The sequence below is a fragment of the Plecotus auritus genome (genome assembly GCF_963455305.1).
Source record: "Plecotus auritus genome assembly, chromosome: 7".
Classification (NCBI taxonomy): domain Eukaryota; kingdom Metazoa; phylum Chordata; class Mammalia; order Chiroptera; family Vespertilionidae; genus Plecotus; species Plecotus auritus.
Window position 1 is genome coordinate 110197716 of NC_137774.1, and position 23652 is coordinate 110221367.

Genomic DNA, 23652 nt, shown 5'->3' on the forward strand with positions numbered 1-23652 from the left:
TTTCATTGTGTTGTCTTTATCTGGTTTTGGTATTAGGGTGATGCTGGCTTCATAGAAGGAGCTTGGAAGTGTTCCTTCCTCTTGAATTTTTTGGAATAGTCTGAGGAGGATAGGTTTTAGTTCTTCCTTGAATGTTTGGTAAAACTCTCCTGTGAAGCCGTCTGGCCCCGGGCTTTTGTTTGCCGGAAGCTCTTTGATGACTGCTTCAATTTCTTCCATAGTTACTGGCATATTGAGCTGTTTAGATTCTTCCTGATTGAGTTTTGGAAGGTTATATTTTTCTAGGAATATGTCCATTTCCTCCAGGTTGTCCAGTTTGTTGTAATAGAGTTGTTCGTAGTATTTTTTAACAATCCTTTGTATTTCGGCGGGATCTGTTGTTATTTCACCTCTTTCATTTCTGATTTTGTTTATTTGGGTCCTCTCTCTTTGCTTCTTGGTGAGCCTGGCTAGAGGTTCATCAATCTTGTTTATCCTTTCAAAGAACCAGCTCTTGGTTTTGTTGATCTTTTGTATTGTTTCTTTGGTCTCTATGTCGTTTATCTGTGCTCTGATCTTTATTATTTCCTTCCTTCTGCTTACACTGGGCTTTTCTTGTTGCTCTTTTTCTAACTCTTTGAGTTGTTGGGTTAGGTAATTTATTACCCCTGTTTCTTGTTTTTTGCAGTAGGCTTGTAGAGCTATGAACTTCCCTCTCAAGACTGCTTTCGCTGTGTCCCATAGATTTTGGATTGTAGTGTTTTCATTGTCATTTGTTGTCATGATGTTTTTTATTTCTTCTTTGATCTCTCTGGTAACCCAGTCATGGTTTAATAGTATGCTGTTTAGTCTCCATGTGTTTGATTTCTTTAGTTGTTTTTATTGTAGTTGATTTCCAGTTTTATGCCACTGTGGTCTGAGAAGATGCTTGATATGATTTCTATCTTCTTGAATTTGAAGAGACTTTGCCTATGTCCCAACATATGGTCTATCTTTGAAAATGACCCATGTGCACTTGAGAAGACTGTATATTCTGTGGCTTTAGGGTGAAATGTTCTGAAGATGTCAATTAATTCCATCTGGTCTAGTGAGTCATTTAGGATTGATGTTTCTTTGCTGATTTTTTGTTTAGAGGATTTGTCCAATGGTGAAAGTGGGGTATTGAAGTCTCCTACTATGATTGTATTGCTGTCAATCTCTCCGTTGATATCCTCCAGGAGTTTTTTTATGTATTTGGGTGCTCCTGTATTGGGTGCATATATGTTTACCAGAGTTATTTCTTCTTGTTGGATTGCTCCCTTTAGTATTATGAAGTGGCCTTCCTTATCTCTTGTTATGTCCTTCAGTTTGAGATCTAATTTGTCAGATATAAGTATTGGTACCCCAGCTTTTTTTTCAGTTCCATTTGCCTGGAAAACCTTTTTCCATCCCTTCACCCTCAGTCTGTGTGCGTTTTTTTTTCTGAGGTGGGTTTCTTGTAGACAGCAGATATATGGGTCATGTTTTCTTATCCAATCCATTATCCTATGTCTTTTGATTGGGGCATTTAATCCGTTTACATTTAAAGTTATTATTGATAGGTACTTATTTGTCGCCATTCCTATTCTTTACACCTGTGTTCCTTCTTCGCTTCCTATTTCCTTTTTTTTTTTTTACAGCAGACCCTTTAGCATTTCTTGCATTGCTGGTTTGGTGTAATAAATTCCCTTAGTCCTTTTTTGTCTGTGAAGCTCCTGATTTCACCTTCAATTTTGATTGACAGCCTTGCTGGGTACAGTATTCTTGGATTCAGACCCTTCCTTTGCATGACTTTGTATATTTCATTCCATTCCCTTCTGGCCTGATGAGTTTCTGTTGAGAAATCAGTTGCTAGTCTGATGGGGGTTCCTTTGTATGTAACTTTCTGTCTCTCTCTGGCCGCTTTTAAGATTCTTACTTTGTCGTTGGTGTTTGCCAATTTAATTATAATGTGCCTTGGCGTCGGTCTTTTGGGGTTCATTTTGCTTGGGACTCTGTGAGCTTCTTGGATTTGTGTGGGTTTTTTCTTCTCTATATCAGGGAAATTTTCTGTCATTATTTCTTCAAATAGGTTTTCTATTCCTTGCTCAGCTTCCTTTCCTTCTGGAACCCCTATTATGCGGATGTTGTTTTGTTTCGTGTTGTCCCAAAGTTCCCTTAGGCTCTCCTCCTGCCTTTTAATTTTTTTTTCTAGAAGTTGCTCTACTTGGGTATTTTTTCCCATCTTGTCTTCTAGCTCACTGATGCGGTCCTCTGCTTCTTCTAGTCTACTCTTGATGCTTTCTATTGAGTTCTTTACAGCAGCGATGTCATTTTTCATTTCTTCTTGGTTCTTCTTCATTTCCTCTTGGTTCTTGCTCATATTGTCAAATTTGTCTTCCATTCTTTTCAGCCACCTTATGACCATTTCTCTGAATTCTTTTTCTGGAAGGTTGCTTGCTTCCATTTCGTTTACTTCCTTTTCTGGTGATGCCTGCTTTTCTTTCATATGCGGGCTGTGTCTTTGTCTCCCCATGGTCTCTCTTCTCTGGGTGTCTGGTTATGTAGTTCTCTCTCTCCTGCGTCGATTTAATGGCACAAAATACAGCACTACCAGGTACAACACACAAGGCACTGAACAGAAATGTATTCACGATATTAATAACCTCCAATAAAGGTGACCACCAGAGAAAGGCCAATTAGGGGATAGTAGAGAAAGAAGAAGAGGAAAAAGAAAGAAAGAAGAAGAAAAAAAAAGGGGTGTCAAAATGAAATTGGGATAAGGGAAAAAAAGAAGAAAAAAAGTAAGAGAGACAAGAAAGAGACTAAGAAAGAAAGGGAAACAGACTATATATATTGGGGATAAAACTCCAATAGAACAATCACTTATCCCAGCAAATGCCAGCAACAAGTACCTGGGGATTAATACAAACTACAACACCAACTAATATTGAGTGAGGCAAGGGAAAACAGAAGCACTAAACAAACAAAAAAATAAACAAAAGAAGAATAAGCAAAACAATCTCACAAAAAAGCATAAAAATTCGATATAATCTACATTCAAACGAACAACAACAAAAGGACAGAGAGAAAAACAATTTTTTGGATAGTTAAGACAGCGAAGAGAGAGGTGTATATGGACTTGGAGCAGGGGATTGGAGATTAGATATATAAGTAGGGTGAAATTTTAAAAGGGTGTAAACAGAAAGAATAGGGAAAATCTAAAGCAGGAAAGGGGTAAAATAAACAGGACACTGAAAAGGGAAAAGTGAGGAAGAGAGTGATGGCATAAAGGTAGATTTGAGATAGAGTAAAATGATGCTAAAGGAAAGATAAAAATAGAATGTAGAACATTAATCCCAAAACAAAATGAAGAGAAAATAAAATGACACTTAAAAAAAAAAAGAAAGATAAAATAGCAGTAGTAATAATACGGATTGAAAATAAAAATGTAATAATTAAAAAGGTAAAATCAAGTGAGGAAAAAAATTAGTTTCTTGAGTAAAAGATGCAAAAAATGAAAATAAAAAAATAAAAAATAAAAATAAAATATGGAGTAGTGAAGGTCATTCACTTCCTCTGTTGTTCTGTTTGGCACGCCTGTTTCTCAGTCCGGACAGTATTGCAGTTCCCTGCGTTCCACTGCTCTTCAGTGATGTAAGCCAGTCCTGATTTTAAGCAGGCGGTGTGTCTTAATTCGTATTCCTTTATTTTTGATTACAGAAGAGTCAATTTGTGATTCAGCCCCTGGGTGGCAGTGTTTCTGGATTGACTTCCGGGTTTATCTATGGCCTCTCTAGGGAGTGTTAGAGCCTTCTTTCCCTGTGGCACTCATTACCGGTTTGTGGGAGTGGGCTGCCTCAGAGCTGGCTCTCCGATGGTCACTCCCCGCTCCGATCCCCAGGTTCCAGAAAAACAACTTTCCCCTGCAGTCTCCCAGGGTGTCCCCAACTGGGTGAACCTATGAATTGGGCTTAGTAATCAGAAGCAAGAATTTCAAGAGGAAAAAGCCCAAGTGTGCGCACTCCGTGGCTGCGCGTAAGTCTAGCACACCCCTGAAATTCTTAGGGTGTCCCTGCACTTCAGATCAAAATGGGTTGCTTTTTAGAGAGCCCTTCTGTTAGCAGCTCTGAGGACCCCCTTCCACATTCACAGATCACGCCAACCCCAGCAGCCACCGATATTTCTAGGCACAGACTTTCCTGGTCCTCCAGCTCCCGCAAAATGCGCGTTCCTCTCTCGCGCTGGGACCAGAGACCTCACCTTATCCTAGGCGAAATCTGACCTTTCCGTGGTGGAGTGTAGAGCTCCTCTGAACCCGTGTGTTTGCGCCAATTGGGGAGCGTTGTTCTGGGGCTCGCAGCTGTTCCGTGGGTGCCGCAGTTGTGGATTCTCAGGCTTCCGATAAGCTCCACTTTCCGGTTCCAGATGGCGGCGACTCCTCGTCCAAGCCCGCAGCTCCGGGAGGGGACCCAGCCGCAGTGGGAGCTGCCAGGTCAGGGGAACCCCGTCTAGCATTCTCCCACCTTCTTCTGGAGTTCAGCTGTCCCCCAACTTGCCAACAAACACTCCTAGTGCGACCCTCAGCTGTTCTTTCTTTCTGCTCCGGGACAAGGCTCGGAACACGTCTGTCTATTCCGCCGCCATTTTTCTCCCCTGAAAGATACATTTTAAATAAAGGAAAATATCTTAGTTGAAAAGAGTTTTATGTGAAATAATATAAGTAAATTGCTCTACACTGTACTTTATATTCTCCACTCCTCTCAAAGAGATATTAATTGACCCTATGTTCACTTAATATTAATTGACCCTAATTTCACTGACTGCAGGACTGACTTCCACCACGCTGACCCAGCACTGACTGCCATGGTGGCTACGATCAGACCCTGCTTTTCTCTCCCAGCCTCTGTCCATGCCTGAACGCAGCCCCCTCAGCAGTCATTGCTGGGTCGCTGAGGTGCCTTCAACGCGGCAGTCAGTGCTGTGTCGCCATGGTGACCCAGCACTGACTGCAGGACTGACTTCTGGTGTTCAGTCGAGCCTTTGGTTGTTTTGGACGTTATGGACCCTGGCTCTTTATACACACACACACACACACACACACACACACACACACACACACACATATATGATATATGATACTTTTTTTCATGAGGAAATGGGAATCTTAGTACAGAATACTATGAACAGGCAGACTATTTCTCGAACTACCTAAAACAGTGTTTTTAAACTGTTTTGACTGAGACCCATAGGGAGAAATATGTTTTGCATTGCAATCCAGCACACACATTAAAACATACTTATATATAAGTGAAAAAAGGAACTGTGCAATGTACTATGGTATTTTATTTTATTTAAAAATTCCCTCTCAATTGATTTCGTGACTCACTTAAAGGGCATGGCTTGCAATTTGAAAAATACTGTTCTAAAAGACACAGAACAAAATATCATTCAGTATTGGTCATTATATGTAATGTAGAGATGATTTATAAATGTGCTTTTGGCTGAACCAGTATTTCAACCTTGATATAAGTGTTTTAGAATTATTTCAAAAGCATACAATCTCAAGAGTTTGAAATTGTTCCATCAAAAGCCAATGTAATAAGAAAATGGTTTATTTTCTTTATGGTTTTTAAATATTTATTGATGCAACACAAAAATGCTTTTTTGTTTCTCTTTTGACAGATTGGCTATTTGATCTCCTTAAGACTTTTTATATATTTCCTGTATGGTCACCTAGAAAGTTTTAAAGAACACTTACTTAGACTTCAACCATTTTTATACGGTAGACTATCTCTTATTTTCTACACTTACAAATGTTTTATGTTATATTTTGAGAAGCTCAGGCTATCACTATAAAGAGAATAAGCTGTGTTTTCTATTTCAGGACAGATGATGGGTAGAGTAGTGAAGAGCACAGTTTTTGGACCAGGTTGCATGGTTTTAACTTTTCTACTTAACTATTTCTACCACCTTGTCTGACTCAGTTTCCTCATATGTAGTAGTCACTACTCTAGATTGTAAGGAAGTTAAATTCATATTTTAATAAGGTAACCCTAGTGGTGAAGGGGGAGCTGGACTGGAGTAAGGAGAGAGTGGATATGGAGGTCAATTAGCTATGACATCAGTATAGGCAAGAGATACAATTAAAATGAGAATAGGATACAGTAAAGTAGTCTTAAAAAGACACTGGACTTAAGTGATCAGTTGGATCTAGGCAATATATAAAGGAAAGCGAGGAATTGAAGAGGAACCCTAAGTTTTACATGTTGATTAATAGGCTATATCTCTGTTGTTGAAAACAGAGATATAGCCTAAGTAAGGCTGTACTTAACAGTATTTGATAAGAGGGCAAAATTTGGAGATTTTATCTTTATATGAAACAAAGATATTGGCTTTCTTGGGATATATCCACAATAACAGGCTCAAGTGAGAACTTTATGTTTTATTCAAGTAAGTCTTCAAAATTTACTTGTCACCATCATCTGAATATGTGAAGAATCACTATGTTGAACACTGTAAGGAATTAAAGGAAGGATCCTATATAATAAAAGCCTAATATGCTAAGTGTCTAGTCATCCTACCAAAGGCTATTAGTAGATGCCACCTATACATATAGCAATCTAGTAAAAGATTGGTTATTATGAATTTTTCCACTCTGTCAATGAACTGAAACTCAGAGATAGTCTAAAAGTTTATATAGAGAGAAACACCATAAAGATGGTTCTGTTAAATATCATATAGTCTTATGTTAAATGACATAATTGTTGCTATACTTAAAATATATACTTTAAAAAGTAATAACATCTTGAAAAGGAATAAACATGGAGAATGTTGAGTTAAAAGCAATGACATTAGTTTGTTTCTAGTATTACAATTTTAAAGTATTCATTATAAATATAGTATCTATTATAACTTTATGTCTTATCAGCTGAAAGTTTCCAAGCATTGTGCAGTAACTATTCTTTTTTTAAAATATGTTTTTTATTGATTTCAGAGAGGAAGGGAGAGGGAGAGAGAGAGAGCTAGAAACACCAATGATGAGAATCATTGATCGACTGCCTCCTACTGGGGATTGAGCCTGCAATCCAGGCATATGCCCTAACTGGGAATTGAACTGTGACCTCCTGGTTCAAAGGTCAGTGCTCAACCCAGGTGGGAAGTAACTATTCTTAATTGGGCATTCCACCATATAAACTTTCATGTATGAATTATTTACCTTGTAGTTTTCTATTACACCACAAGGGGGAATACCTAACATTATAAATCTGCATGGGGAATTGTACAGCAGTTTCAGCATTGAAGTACGGAATTTAATTATCCTTTAATAACTAAAAGACAAATGAAACACTATACAAGATATTAATGAAATATTTCTCACAAATTTTTATTCTTACAATAGCACTTTCTTTCTCTGGAGACTCATATTATATGTATCCAAACATTTTTTCAAGTGTGCAATTTATTCTGAAAACCATGGAAATTATATGTAAAAGAGAATTACCATCTGACTCAATTTTTAGCCATGTGGAAAACAAGAATCAGGAGGAGGGCACAGATTCTCATTTGGTGAGTCTATACTAGTGCACGATGAATCAAATTAAGATTACTATGATTAAATATTTGTGCTTGCAAGTTTAGTAAGCATTTCTGAATTGAGTTTAGCTGGGGGGAGGAGGGAACAGCAAAGACACTAAATTCATCTCACCAGAGGAGTAGTTAATGGGATTAGTAGTGGGGCATCAATATGCTGCACCACTACTACTTTAAATAGAGTAACGTCATAAGCCTTTTTTCCTTATAGAGTCCATCTCAGCTGTTTAAATGAAAATTGCAACATAATTTAGTTTGACACATAAATGAACATTTTAAGATATTACATTTTTATTAAAAGGAAAGTGTATAAAGTGCAGTCTATTAATGAGAACAAGTGTAATATTTTTATGCTTCCATAATTCATATGTAATAACATTTAATGTGCTATTAAAATCAACCAAAAAAATTTAAGTAGTTCAAAATTGAAAAATTAAAATAATCCCTAGATATGAAAAACCTCCTTTCCATTTCCAACTCAGATATTAGTCATTAACATTAGAGAAAATTAGCTGTCCCACTTATATAATTCCTAGGTATGTAATAAACGCTTATGCAAATGTATTATACAAGCAGAACTACAGTGAGCCATGTAATTGTTTATATACTTCATGGGATGATGTATGTCAAATGACACATTTCAATCTCTGGGGTTGATGATGTCTTTATTTCTTTTTCTTGCATATATTCCAAAAGAAAGCAGTAAACACTGTAAAACCTTGATTCTTTTATTTTATTTTTTTGTTGTTGTATATATTTATGATTTTATAGTTTCTATCTATACTAATAAAAGAGTAAAATGCAAATTGACTGTACCTTCACGATGCCCATAAGACAATCAGGAGAGATTATGCAAATTAACCAAACAAAGCTGGTGGGTTAATTTGCATATGCAGGCACTGAGTGGCCAGGGGCAGGCCGGGACGCTTGTGTCATCGCCGTGGTGATGACGCAGGCATTCCCGCATGGCCCCAGCCACTCCGGGCCTCTGGGCAGCGTGGGAAGGCGGAAAGGCAGCTCTGGCCCCAGCGAAGGTGCTGCTGGCAGCCAGGGGAAGGGAGGCCCATTCTTGCATGAATCTTCGTGCATCAGGCTTCTAGTATATATATAAAAGCCCAGTGACCATAATGGCAGAATGACCAGAACAACTGGAACGACTGGTGGCTATGACGCACACTGCAGCAGCCAACCAGCCTGATCCGGCTGTATTGGCTCCCACCAACCTCCCACAGCCCCTCCCTCAGGCTGCCCGCCTAGAGGGAGCATGCAACTGAGCTGTCGGCACCCTTTCTGAGGGGAGATGCCCACCAGGTATTCAGAAGGTATACAGAAGGTGCTCAACAAGGAGTCTGCATGGGTTGTGTTTGCACCTTCATGCTGTCCTCCCCCACCACCACAATGCCAAAGGGAGACTGATTCAGGACCCCCTGTGCTGACAGAGTCTGATAAACATCATGTCCCACAGCCTCCTGAGGAAGACACTAAAGACCCCGAGCAGAAAGATCGGGACTAAGACAGAAGGTATGGGAAAAACAGGGCCGCAGATGGCTGTGTTCTGTGTTTGCTGCCTGACCCTGCTCCCCAGCCACCTCCATGTGCAAAGGGCCTGCATTGCTGCCCTTGGATGGAGGCCTGTGAGTGAGTGAAGAACTGTGGCTGTGCCTGTGGCTGTACTCAGTCTTCTGCCCTCATGGATAAGCAGGAAACATATTTATGTGCCAGAATCTAAAACCCTCTTTATTGGTAATAGTGCAAATAATGCAAGACCCACACATGTTTTTAAACAGGACTCTGTCCGGCTGCATGTGAACCTAGATCAAAGGCGTGCTCTCTGCCGAGGAGGCTGCAAAGGCTGCTCCTCTCTCGAATGCATGTAACCTGGAGAGGTTTAAAGGGAAAAGAAGATAAAAATAAAACAAAATAGCAACAAGCTCTGGAGCTGCTGCTGATGCTGTCAAATCCTCCATGTGGTGGTGATGTCAGAGCCTGTCTCCCTGTGCCTGGGGCTCAGACGGCCGAGCTGCTGACACCTGCCAGGTTACCTGGCATTGGCCTCATCTACATGGCCAGTTTCAACCTTCTGCCAGCTCCTGGAGGTGGGTGGGCTTGTGGATGGAGACTTCATTGTTAAAGCAACCTGTCGGTGTAGCACAGACACGTGGGCTTTTTGATGAAAGAGAAGCCTAACATCCCTTCACGAATGTGTTTTTAACTGTTCTGAGATCACGCTCCCAGCCTTGGTGACTCTCAAATAGGCCTCAGCGATTCCACTTGCCTGATGCAAAGACTGACCCGAGTTTCATGGAGACTGAACCCTCAGCCCCCCGAGCAGCCACATCCTTTCAAAATGAAGGTTACCCTAGTTGCAGGTCCTTGTTCTTTGTCACTTTGAATATTTCTTGCCATGCTCTTCTCTACCCAGCAAAGCTCATTTAGAATTGAAGGCCTGATAAAGAGCTTCACAGACAAGAAAAAGCTAAAGGAGTTCATGACCCTGATTGGGGGTAGGGCTGGCCAACCACCCGCGGCCCCTCCCTTCTGCTGACCGGCCCAATGGGCCCCCATTGGGGCAGGCTGGCTGGACCCCACCCATGCACAAATTTGTGCACTGGGCCTCTAATAAAAATATAAAAAACTAGAGTCCCAGTCCCATGCACCATTGGGGTCCCTTAGCATGGCCTGTGGGGATTGGGCCGAAACTGGCTCTCTGACATCCCCTGAGGGGTCCCGGATTGCGAGAGGGCAGTACTCGGGTGATGCACCCCAAAATCGGGCTCCCTCCTCTCTGGTTCTGGGTGTGTCACCCGAGAACTGCAGCTACCAAGTCACCGCAGCTCAGCAGCTCCTGTGTTGAGTGTCTTCCCCCTGCTGGTGAGTGCGCATCATAACTACTGGTCAGAGTGTCTGCCCCCGGTGGTCATTGTGTGTCATAGCTACCGGTCGGATGGTTGAATGGTCACTTAGGCTTTTATATAGATAGTTTTTCTATTTGAATTGTTTTTCTTAAAATGGAAAAAATACATTTAATATAATTCAAGTTGAAACAACTAAGAAAATTTAAGGAAGATTAGCTTTTTAAATAGTTTTATCTATAAGTTACCTCACAGTTCTCCCATCTTTCCATTGAGCCCTTTCTAAAACTACCTAAAATTTAAGTGTATAAGGAAAAACATTTAAGCACACCTATTTTTAATTTTTCTAGGCTTTAGTGTTTTCTTTCTTGCTCATTACTTGGTGAACCATTTATATAAAGAGCAACACATACTGAGAAATCTGAACTTTTTTGTTTTAATTGCTAATGAACACAAATTGCTGCATGCATAAAAGGGACTTTGTTTTTAAGTTTAAAAATGTTTTACAATAAATATATAACCTATGATATTGAGCAACAGAAAGAGCATTGATTATGAAGAGGGAAAACCTGCTCACCAACTGGCTGTGTGATCCAGAGGAGGCCCATTCAGCTCTCCAAATCTCATTTGCATATCTTTAAAAAAGGTGTCACCTCACATTGTCAAGTACTATAAAAACATCCAATTACTGTATTGTACACCTGAAAGTAACATGACTAATATAATATTACATACCAACTCTACTTAAAAATGATGTATGCAACATTCTTAACATTCTCAGAGCTGCTTATTATAATCATCACTTTTGAGACATGTAACTTATGAAGTAAAATTGATTTTTATTACTGACTTTCCAAAACAAAAAGACATCACCATCACTGTCATCATCATCATATTTGCCCTAACTAATCTATAGGGTTATTGTGAAAATTGCAAAAAGCATGTGCCTTGTAAATTATTGTCATGCAAGTATAAACAATGATTATTAAATATAATAATTTTCATCTAAGGACATGATTATACTGACTAAATGTGCTTAAGAATGTAGTAAATTGTGCTTAACTTAATGTAGTGATCTGAGTGTGTTTCTTTTAAACAAATAGGATACTGTGAGATCTTCAGGACATGAGTGTTCTGGTTATGAGATAAGCAACCTTCAATGTGGATTCTGCTTCTCTGATAATCAACCACTCTTGGTGCACCAGGAAATGGAAGCTGACTGCTGTACAGCTTGGCTTGAATTGGAAGGGTCAAAATGTCAACACATCAAAAAAAATGTATCTCCTTAGAGTGGGACCAATCCCTAATTTTCTGTGCCCTTTTCAATTTTTTGGAACTAAGGGCACAGTTCCAACCTTTTTCTATGCTCTATGTCAGCACTATAGGTGTAATTCTGTGAAGAGATTAAAACAGGTTTTAGCCTATCAGATTTCTTGCTCTCCGTTTTCTCCTCCCATTACCTTTTAATATAAAGAATTTAAAAGGTAGTGTAGCCACAGTGCTGCTAACATTGCTGGTTGAGCTAACTGATTCAGTGCTTGACTGCATCATTTAATGTTGTGCTCCAGTTTCAGCTCATTTCTCCATTATTAACCTAAGGCAGCCTCTCCAGTTCAGTTGAGTATTTATTCATTAAATAGGAGAATATAAAAGATATACTTGTATTCATTCTCTCTCCCCTCTTTATTATTATTATACTTTAGTAGAGGATTTGTGGATTTATTTCTATAGCCCTTATCCTTTAATAATGCTAAAAGGTCCATGAGAGCATATTTTGGCCACTGTAAAATATTTTTAATATATTTATAAGCATTGGAGTATAAGCATAATTATTTAATTTGTTTCCAAAGTGTTGCTATAAAATTTCTGGGGGAAAAAGAATTCTGTAGGATATACACATTAGGACACTCACAAAATGGGTGTTGGCTCTATTTAAGAATAGGACATTTTTTTTCCCTGCTGCTGGAACCCATTTCTCCTTTCAGTATCCTTTTAAGCTGATACAGACACAGGGTTCCCACTGACTTTGACAAATGGTACACTTTAATTAGTTCTGAGTATTGCAGAGCCAGACCACTGGATTGAGTTCTCACTCTGTCCTTTGCTCACTAACAAAGCTGAATTTGCTAGTTGTCACATGATAATAACATAGCTCTTTGGAGAAGTTAGATTCAATCTCAATTAAAATGCTATAGACTCTTTACAGAATAGTTGCAGCTGTCCTAAAGTACAGATAGTTTTCTGAAAGCTAGGAAACATGCAGAGTTTACGTTAAAATGTGATTAGCAATCTCATCCTTACTGTTTTAAGTACCTGGTATGCCAAAGGTATTCTCTAAATTTGGAACATTTTGTGCTGTACTGTAATTGGAAATGGTTACTAGGAATTGGGTTAGCCTGAGACACAGGTTCTTTAAAATGAGGAGCATTATCCTGTGATTCATGTCCTACTGTCCAAGCAACACATTTGTATTGAGAGGTCCTTTCAGGGCAATGTCAACCATCCCAAAATGGCTGAAAACAAGGATGGACTAAAGAAGCTGTCTCTGAGCAGCCAAAATAGAGCCCAGGCTTTTATATATAAAAGCCTAAGCGACCATTATGACTGGTCGACCAAATGACTGGTCGACTGGTCGCTATAACATGCTCTGACCACCAGGAGGCAGATGCTCAACACAGGAGCTACCCCCTGGTGGTCAGTGTGCTCCCACAGCCAACCTCCCGCCTGCAGCTGGCCAACCTCCCATGGTCCCTCCCCCTGGCCAGCCCTGATTGGGACTGGGTGAGACGGCCCCAATGGGCCCAGATTGCCAGCCAGGCCAAGGAACCCCACCTGGGCATGAATTCGTGCATTGGGCTTCTAGTTTCTGTTATAAAAGAGAACTTGGTCAGACTCTCAGAGCTTGTGTACTCAAATTTTCATAGAATTTAAGCTGATGTGGCCCTTTGAATTCTCAGCCAACATAAAATTAACAATACTTTTTTAGGTGGGTGCCCTAAAGTAGGCATTGTACAAACTGACACTGATAGCCACTGTTGGAGGAAATCTAGAGGACTTGACCTCCAGTTGACCCTGGGCAATCAGAGCTCTTCACCTCTCCTCTGTCCTTGAAATGTATATTCTCCTCACTGTTCCCACAATGGGAGCACTTTTCAAGGACGTGACCTTGACAAAGCAATGTGTTGTTCAGACCATCTGGATGGTATACATGACTGAACCCAGTTAAGACCTCTATATAAATTTTAAGATTCTGGTGGGTGGATGTGATCTACTCTTCTGGTGGCTCTGTAAGACAAGCTTGGTAAGTTGCCTTGCTTATTAAACCTGCCACCTCCAATCTGGAGTGGTCTGCCTCATTCTTAGGTCTCTCCCACCCTCTCTGCACAGGGGCCAGTTTGCAAAGCAATGTAGTCCAAAGCTGGACAGGACATTAAGGGGGGAGATGAAAGAACTATAGGAAGTGGTCATAAAGCCAAAAAAAAAAAAAAAAAGAAGGGAGGGAGGGAAGGGGAAAAAGAAAAAGTTCTTTGGAAGTCATTTAATGCAGTGTTCAGTGCTTTTCAAACTAGGGTAAAATATGCCTCTTAACATTTTTTGTTAGTTTCCAAACTGTCATAGACTGGTAGTTTTGTAAACTACAATAATAATGAATTACCAAAAATAAAAACATGAAAATGCAAGCATAATTTTTTTCTATTAGGCAAAATTTATAAAATTAACTCTGTCAACTTGTTATAAGTTTCTCAGTGTGTATTCTTTATTTTTGTACTCCAGTTAACAGTTTGCAGATGGCACTTATCTGCTAACCACACTGAGTAAGACTGATTTAGTGTAAAGGCAAAGAACTCTATGCCACCAAATAGCTTTGGTTTGTTACGCTGATGATATACATGATGATTGCATTAAATCACATAATCAGCATTATTATACTCATTTATTCAAGTTTGGCAAATTTATGTATTTTTTAAAAGAAAACACACAGGGAAGAAACTTCAGCAAGATTTCCATGCAAATACTTAAAATGTATAAAACGCACAAGGATAAATCAGCCTCACTTACTTACCTGGAAAATTCACAGGTGTAGCAAATTCATCATTTGCTCTTGATTATGCCAATGCCCTTCACCCAAAGACCATCAGGACTGCACATGCATTTTAAGCAAAATGGGTTTGTTTTTTGTTGCAGAGAGAGAACACATGGCTAAGGAACCACAGGATATTTTAGTAAGAGTGTTGGAATGACTGTTACAGGATTTGGACTTTGTTTGGGTGACTGGAGGAAGCTATAAAGATTTGATGCTGCCAGAAAGTAGGGACAATTCTATTTTGAGGGTGGCACAGTGACTTTTGTTTATGCGTAGGAAAACTTCGTCAAGTAGTTTTGTTTGTTCATGTATCATGTTCTCAAAGTACCACTGTCTAAATTTGATGTTCTGTGAGTTTACATCCAACAAGAAACAAAATGACCTGGTTGTGAGTGTCAGAGCAGCTTGTAATTATATTGATGTCAAATCAGTTCCAGACATCAGAGTCTGCTTTCATTCTTTTTCAATGATGAGTAAAAATGGTATCATATAAAACTGGAAATAAAACTTAAATCTTGTTCATTGTCCAAAATCCTAATATTTTCTTTCCCAAAGGCTTTGGGGAATTTTCTCTGGTGATGTTGCATATGTTTGTTAACAAGATCTTTTAACCTAACTGAATAGTCTGTGTAGCCATACAGTGTACATTATGGGGAAAAAAGTGTTTTAAATTAATTAGTCAAGCCCACTACACATTTCAAAATATATCTACTTACATACTGATTCTGAATAAGTTTGCTACATGAGACCATCAGGCTTCACGGCTGAGACATCTAGAACAATTTGTGCAAGAACTTCATTTTTATGGGTTCCATTTTTTGGGTGGGCTGAACAGCAAAGCAGGAAATTGAGTTACTTGGATAAAAAATAATGCATTTACTACAGTCAGTATGTCTCAGTCTGATGTCTTACATTGTTTTAAAATAAAGCGTTTCTGTGGAATGTTTTTACATTGTAAACAATGACTTGTTTCTATTTGTTTCTCTGAATGATTGTTCCCAAGAGTAAGTAGCAGAGTGCAAAGACTTTATCTCACTGTGCCTTTTTCTCCACTGTCTGAGTTCCTGACATGAAGCTAATCAGTACACATCTGCGGGACTTAAACAGCCTACTAGAACTTAACATGTCTTAGCTTAGCATTTATGTATGAACTTCTGGCCTTCTATCTTAAGAAATTTTTCTTTAAATTATAGTCCTGGCTTTTATATGACAAGTGAGCATTCTAAATTCCTTTGGAAACAAGTAGTCTCTTTAAGGGTTTCTTTTGAGCATAAAAGAGTAAAATATTAGCTAAGTTAGCAATTTGAGTACATACCATAGGTTGTGTATTTGAATCTTTACTGTTGACAGAAATTCAATGAGAATGCTATGTTATTGTTATCTAACAATGAAGTCAGGTTTCTTTATACCAATTACTTTAATAGACCAATTCAATCTATAAAACTGTTAGCACTCTAAGAAAAAACAAACTAAAAACAGCCTATTTGTATTCTGAATTTGTAGGCTTTTAAAATACGTTGCAGACATTGACTGTGTCCAGCTAGGCATGTATTTTGGTCCATAAAGTAGAAATCCACATTTTAAAACCTTATTTGTTGGTTGATTGTTGTTCAGACTTTCCCCTGTCCCTCCTCCTTGGGTGTCATGGACAGCTAATATAGAGTCTAAGAAGCATGATTGTGTCTAATAATTTTTCCTTAATTAATTTTGTTGTACTATAGACTTAATGTCTTTGAATATGAACAATATTAAGACAGTATGTTCAGGTTAACTTGCAAAATTGTTCCGTTTGGTGAAGCATGAGGTGTAAGAAAATATGCATTCTCACTTACATATTTACAATTTATTTTATGTTTATTCAAGTCAAAGAACTCTTTCCCCATGTAATTTTGTATTTTAATTTCAGGAATATTTACAAGACAATCAGAAAAGCTATGAAGTTAACAATCTGCTCTGGCACTGTGTTGCTGTCTGGACTTGTGTTCAGAAAAATAGTCCTCATTTGAATAACGTGCTTGAACATCTCACCTTTCATAAAACACAGCTTCAAAAGAAATGCTGGTAAAGAGGGATCATATAAATCCAAAATAACTCATGGAGAAACCTTTGTGTTTAAATGTTAATCACACCTTAGTTGACTATGAAAAAAATTTATAATCTGAGTTCCAAAGACAAGGGCAATTTATATATTTTGCATTAGTTCAGTTCATCAATAAATTGTTCCTATTTTTTGGAGGGGGGCTGTATAACCATGCATGTATTACAGTTTATCTTTATTTAATGAAATCTATTATAATAAATTAATTCCCATATTTAAAACATTTTTTATTTCCAACCTGTTAAACAACAGTGAAGTACAGTTTATTATTTTTGGGGAAAAATATTGTTTTGTTATGCCTTACTTGTAATGTATAAAAAAGTGAACCTTGACTGATAAGTGTTAGTTTCCCCCTGGAGAAATGTGAATTTGAAAAGGGAAAAGAAGTCTTAAATTACTACAAAACAGGGCATGGGTTCAATGGAGGAAAGAAAAAATGTAAAGGAGTATTTCTGAGGAAATTGATCAGAGATACCCCTTTCAATTATTTGAGGACGATCAGAATTCCTTTTCCAATGCTAACAATAATAATAATTTGTTATTCCATAGCAAGTTTCAAATTCCAATTGTCATATATTTTTCTTAAAATTACCTCCAGTTTGTAAGCCTCTGGCAGCCCACTCTGCACCAATGGTCTCTGTATATGTAAATTATAAGAATCAGGAGCCTCTTTTATGAACCAAAGCTGTTTTCTCAGTTTCATTTGGAAGTTTTGGGGAATCTAGATCAAGTAAAGATTTATGGAGGATGGCTTAGAGTTTGCCTAATTTCCTAGGAATAGCCTAGTTTAGAAGAGAGTTCATCAAGAACTTATTCCATCTCTTAGTGTGATGAGAGCAACCTACTCAGTATTATAGTTAACAAAAATCATGATTTTTTTATATTTTATTTATTTTTTTAACTTTATTTTTATTGTTGACACTATTACAGATATCCTCATACCCTCTCCCCCTTTGCCCACCTCCACCCAGCCCCTGCCCACCTTCCCTCTGGCCATAACCACACTGTTGCCTGTGTCTATGTGTCATGCATATATATTCTTTGGCTAATGCCTTCACCTTCTTTAATCTAGTACCTCCCTTTCCAGCGAGAATAGCATCTTTAAATAGAAAAATCAAAATGCAAATAGAATATATGTGTGGAGAGCAGCTACAGCGTTTGGACAGGTTCAAGCCTCAGACTAATGAGAGGGCATGGTCCTCTTGTGGCAAAGCCACGTGCAGGTCCCAGCTTTGAGGGCAAAGTCCTCCCAGCACAATTATAGCCAAAGGCTATGGTTGTAAGCTTGACCTTATGGTCCGAACCTGTGGTCCCAGGTGCCTGAATGATGTAGGCTGTGGGAGGTGCAGCAAGTGCTGCCAAAACAAAGCATGATAGAGTTCTCAGGTGCATGTAATTAAGTAGATTTGAAAATCTCGAGAACATTGTAAACATCTTGACCACGCCCTTGCTTTGCCTCATGGGATCTGACTATAAAATGAAAACTCGGCTTGCAGGCTGTGGCACTGTCTCTCTAGCCAAGAACAGTGTCCTACCTGGCCCCAACTGTATTCTCTTGTTTGTCTTCTTTAATCCTTCACTGCCCCCTCCCCCACCTCAGGTTCACCACTGACCGTGCTGGATGTGGTTCAATATGTTATATCAATAATATAATAAATATGTATTAATATAGAGCTGCTAAATGTAAGAAAAGTTAGAGTTTTATTGGTGCAAATTAGGTTGATTCTTTCAGACCACTCTTATTATAGAAAATAAATTGTAGGGGAATCAAACACAATTTATTTTCAAAGGACAAACAACTAGTGCTACTTTAGATCTTGGAAGACTCTAACCTCTAACTTGGTTTTAAAAACAACAAGTTATATTTTAACATAAAAAAGTAAATATTGTACGACTTTGCCAAATTTATTTTCAAAGTATTCTAATCATTACCATGTAAACAGGTTCAAAAAAGTGCTGAAATACTAAAAGTGGCTGATTAAGAATATCTGATTAATGAATTGTTCCTTTAACCAATTTTCAGTTTTTATTATATTGCATCAACATTGATCTAATTTACTTTGTTAATGATTTGTCTTAAAGGTAGTTCTTTCTTTATACTTAGTATTTTATAGATTTGGGTGTGTTGGAGATAATACAAAACTTTTTACTTTACAAATGAAGAAACTGAGACTAAGTTTATTAGGCTTACTAGGGGTTGGAGCCAGATTTCAAGGGTCCCAGTGTAGCACTCTTCTTAGTAAATCATCCCACTGTCATTCTGGTTGCATTTTTAAGGAGAGAACTGTTCTGGGGCACCTTGTTGCTGAAACCTAACTTCTTTTTTCTGGGAGGGTGTTGTGGAAATCAGCTGAGGGAGAGCATGGCAATATTTAGACAATGCTGAATGAACAGAGGGGTAAATTGAACAGAGTGATTGTTTATAATAGAAAGGACAAGATAGTTGTTTTAAAAAGCACTGACAGTTTGGTCCTATTTTGTGTATCTACTGTTTTTTTTTAAGAAAATGATTTTTCTTAAAAAAAACACAAATGACTCTAGAAACAAAAATAAACCACTGACATTAGAAGATTAATGTCTTTTTAAATGAACAATTTGACTAACTTTTCCATTAGTCAAATATTCTGTTAGTTATACTGACATTAAAATATTAAAATAACTTTTATTCTTACAAAGTATTTAAGTTATTTATGTAATAGCCTAAACTGCTTTTAAGAAGTCATTATTCTAGATAAAACAAAACAAACTGTGATGTAACTATCAAAATCAAACCAGAAATGCCTTTACATAGTCTCACATACTCCTAAGATTGGGAATATGTGACAATGAAGAAAATGAACTTCATATGTTTAGAATGAAATAGAAATGTTGGGGCATCAGACCTTGATAGTAAATTAAGACTTTGTCAGGATTTGCTGGACAAGATAGCCTTAGAATTGTGACACTTGGTAGAAGATATCTTTGGTTTAGTACCTGAAATTCAAGGCCAAGTGAGTATTAACAGGAGCAATTTCATTTTATATGTTTATCAGTAAAGTATGATAATGATGACTAAATGTTCAGAGATTTAAAATGCAGAGGGAGACCATTCAATTGATTGATTAGAAGAAATGTTATTAATAATGGCAAAAATTGCTGGTGTCCATACAGGTGAGTGGTTCTCCTCTGCCCATTCCTGATGTTATCCCTCAGTGGGTATCTCATCATGCATGTGCCTGTCAGACTTTTCTTAACCCCTTTTATAAAGATGACAAAACTAAAAAAGAAAGAAATGGAAGCAGTGGTTTCAGCTAAGCATGAATCCATGAAATGACTCAAAGTAGGACTTAGAATTAAAGCAACCTCTTCTCTATGGGGGTTGGGGGGAAAACAAGGAAAGAAAGTGCACTGAAGACAATCCTAATATGTAAAAACCCAGGGTCCATAACATTCAAAATGACTGAAGGCTCGACTGATGGGAAGTCAGTGCCTGGTTGCCGTGGCGACCCAGCACTGACTGCTGAGGGGGCTGCAGATCAGGCCCGAAGATAGGCCTGGAGAGAGAAGCAGGGTCTGATCCGTAGCCTCCCTGGCAGCCGTTGATCAGCACTTGCCTCTCTCTTTTGCTCTGGGCCTGGCCAGCAGCTGAGCCTCTCTTTCTCTCAGGCCTCCACTGGGGCTGCTGATCAGCCCTGCCTCTCTGATCAAGCCTGTTGATAGGCCCGGAGATGCTGACTGGCATAGAAACTGACCAATCAGAGCCAAATCTGGGTGAAGTGTGAGGAGCCAATGGCTGCCTAGGAGGCGGAGCTTTTGACACTGACTGGCATAGAAACCGACCAATCAGAACCTAATCTGGATGAACTGCGAAGGCAGAACCTAAGGTGGGGGCTGAGGAGGGGTTTTAAGGGCAACAGCTGTTTGGTGTAAGGTGTAAGAAAGGGGTTCAATTTTTTAATGACTGGTTTGGCAGTATAGTGCATATGGCTGGCTATCAGTCCAGATATAGGGATTCTGTATTTTTGCCTGCCAAGAGCACCTCCTTCTGATGAAAAAGGCTTCCCCCTGACCCATTTAAGCAATCCTATCCTATATAATCTATCTATACTACTAAAAGGGTAATATGCTAATTAGACCAGGTCTACCAGCCATCTTCCCTACATCCGACTTCCTTCTGGACAAAGCCATGGTGGTGGGTGCCGAGGGAGAGGCCATTAGGGGTGATCAGGCCAGCAGGGGAGAGCAGTTAGGGCGAGATCAGGCCATCATGGGAGGGACATTGGGGGTGAGATCAGGCCAGCAGGGGAGGGCAGTTGGGGGTAACCAGGCTGGCAGGGGAGGGCATTTGGGGGTGAGATCAGGCTGACAGGGGAGGGCAGTTGGGGGCGAGATCAGGCCTGCAGGGGAGGGCAGTTGGGGGCGAGATCAGGCTGGCAAGGGAGGGCAGTTAGGGGTGACCAGACAGGCAGGCAGGCATAGAGGTTAGGGGTGATCAGGCAGGCAGGCAGAGTGGTTAGGGGCAATCAGGGAGGCAGAGGCAGTTAGGGGCAATCAGGCAGGCAGGTGAGCGGTTAGGATCCAGGAGTCCCCGATTGGAGGGGGTGCAGGCTGGGCTGAGGGACACCCCCCCCCCCCCCGCCCAATGAATTTCATGAACCAGGCCACTAGTAAATTATAAACCAGGGTGAAGAAGTAGAGAAAAGGAGAATCTGTGAGCCCCTCCCAGCTGCCATGCACTAACCTTTACCTTGGAAATTTAGTGGCCCTGAACTGCAGATAAGCAGCTTGCTGTAAAGCAGATTTCCATTTAATATGGTTAAACTTTATATGACATCATCCTCTCAATGCTCCCTTGTGGGTTGGCCTTTTATAAACTGCCCTATTTGCTCTGGGGAGATACCTCAAGCCAGCACAAAGGGCTTTCTAATCTAACACAAAATAATGAATTGTGTTTATAATTGAATTATTAGCCAATGAAGATTGCTGAGAAATGCAGCATGGCATTTCAGTAGAGCAGTATAACATAAAATTATATCTCCAAAAGCAAATTAGCCGATTTAATGCACCCCATGCATGTATTCCAAAAAAAGCTTGACAATTTAAAATTATATTGACATAGCAAGTGTTTTTCAGATGTACAGTATTTGTGTTTGCATCAACATGAATTGATCAAAGAATCAACTGCTTTGCATGGGCAAGAAGCCTTTTACTTCTGGCTAGATAACTGATATCCACATTGTCTATCTTTATGATCTTCAGTGATTATTATGTTTATGTGACAGTCTAACAGCATTCAAACAGTTTTCATTAATAATGTTTCTCATTATTCATGAGCTGAAATGCCAATGTAGGTCCACTTTTCTCATTTATTTCCTGGATTTGTTATTGATCCTTTGATCCTCTGAGCTAAATATAAACATTTAGTGTGTATCTAGGGTAAATATATCAATTATGCTTTGCTGCATTGTAGTACAGTGAAAAAAATTCAATCTTAGATCAGAAGACCTGAGTTTTAGTCCTGTCTCTTGCTGCCTAATTTTGAATGTCACATAACCCCTCTGAACAGTCTGGTTAGCAGTTACATAGAAATAATAGTCACCCCGAAAGGGCTTTAGGGATATTTAATAAGATAAGTAATATGAAAACACATTTGATACACTCATTATCCCCTAATATTTCATTTCCTGCTAATTTATATCTGAATTAATTTTTTCCAGACAGAGTCCTGCCTAAAGAATATCTGTCTCAGTACCTGACACATATCTTCTGCTCAAGTTAACCAAATTAGACAGCTTACCCACTACATTTCAGAACTATCTCCTGCTCTCTACTGCCACTGTCACAATCTTGGTTTGGGCCATTATTGTCTCACTAGAGGCCAGGTGCATGAAAATGGAGGGGGAGTCCCTTAGCCCGCCTGCTCCCTCTCATAGCCCTCAGGGACGGGAGGCGACCCGGCGATGAGGGGAAGGTGACGCCCCCATCACACCTCTGCTGCTGCCACTGCTAGCAGCATAAGCCTTGGCTGGCCCTGGTTACCTGAGTCTTGGGCGGCCCTGGGCGGCTGGGCAGCCACCATCCGAGGCTTTCCTGTGCCTTGGGCCGGCCCTGGGTGGCTGGGCAGCCGACATCCGAGGCTTGCCTGTGCCTTGGGCTGGCCCTGGGCAGCTGGGGGGCTGAGAGGACTGGGGGACTCCAGAGGCAGGTGTGCGGAGTGGCTGGGCCTGCCTAGGTGTGTGCCTGGCTGTGCCACATGCCTGCCACCCTGGCAGGGCTGAGGGGGCTGGGCGCCACCATCTTGTGGCTGTGGGCACTGCCATCTTTGAGGGCGTGGCAGTCAATTAGCATATCCCCTCCTTATTGGCCATTGTTGCCATCTTTGTGAGGGTGTGATGGTCAATTAGCATATTCCCTCTTTATTAGATAGGAGGACTCTTTTTTTAAAATATATTTTATTGATTTTTTACAGAGAGGAAAGGAGAGGGATAGAGAGTTAGAAACATCGATGAGAGAGAAACATCAATCAGCTGCCTCCTGCCCACTCCCCACCGGGTATGTGCCCGCAACCAAGGTACATGTCCTTGACCTGAATCAAACCTGGGACTCTTGAGTCCACAGGCCGATGCTCTATCCACTGAGCCGAACCAGTCAGGGCTAGGAGGACTCTTATAGCTTATTAATTGATTTCTTTGCCTTAAGTTTTCTTCTCCATAATTTGTCAGACTCTGCTGCCAGGGCTGCAACATAAATGTGATTATACCATTCTCCTACTTAAAATTATTTAATAAGAACTGTTTTTCCTGGCACAGGTGTGGCAGCCCAAATTAGGGTCTCACAACTTGACATGATTTTAACAAAAGAACAAGAGTTCCTGCTACTGTAATTAATTACCACCAACACAGTCAGAGAAGTGCCTGGTAGGGCTGAATGGAAGAAAACAATCAGTGACCTACCTATGCCTTCTCCGATGAGACAGAAATCATTGCCTATATTCTGCTCCACATTGTTCTCTCGAGCTTCAAAAATGAAATTCTGTAAGCAGGAGAAGGAACCCTTTTAGCAGACTTGCT

General features: G+C 39.7%; 1 protein-coding gene across 1 annotated transcript in view; it reads left to right on the forward strand.

Annotated features, from left to right (window-relative positions):
* The window catches only part of TMEM232 (transmembrane protein 232), a 203828-nt gene that overhangs the window by 45480 nt on the left and 134696 nt on the right, over nucleotides 1–23652 (forward strand). The window contains exons 7-9 of the mRNA XM_080682694.1: nucleotides 5662–5761; nucleotides 7379–7545; nucleotides 16412–16566. Coding sequence (XP_080538820.1) covers nucleotides 5662–5761; nucleotides 7379–7545; nucleotides 16412–16566 — 422 coding nt within the window. The remainder of the gene's footprint in view (nucleotides 1–5661; nucleotides 5762–7378; nucleotides 7546–16411; nucleotides 16567–23652) is intronic.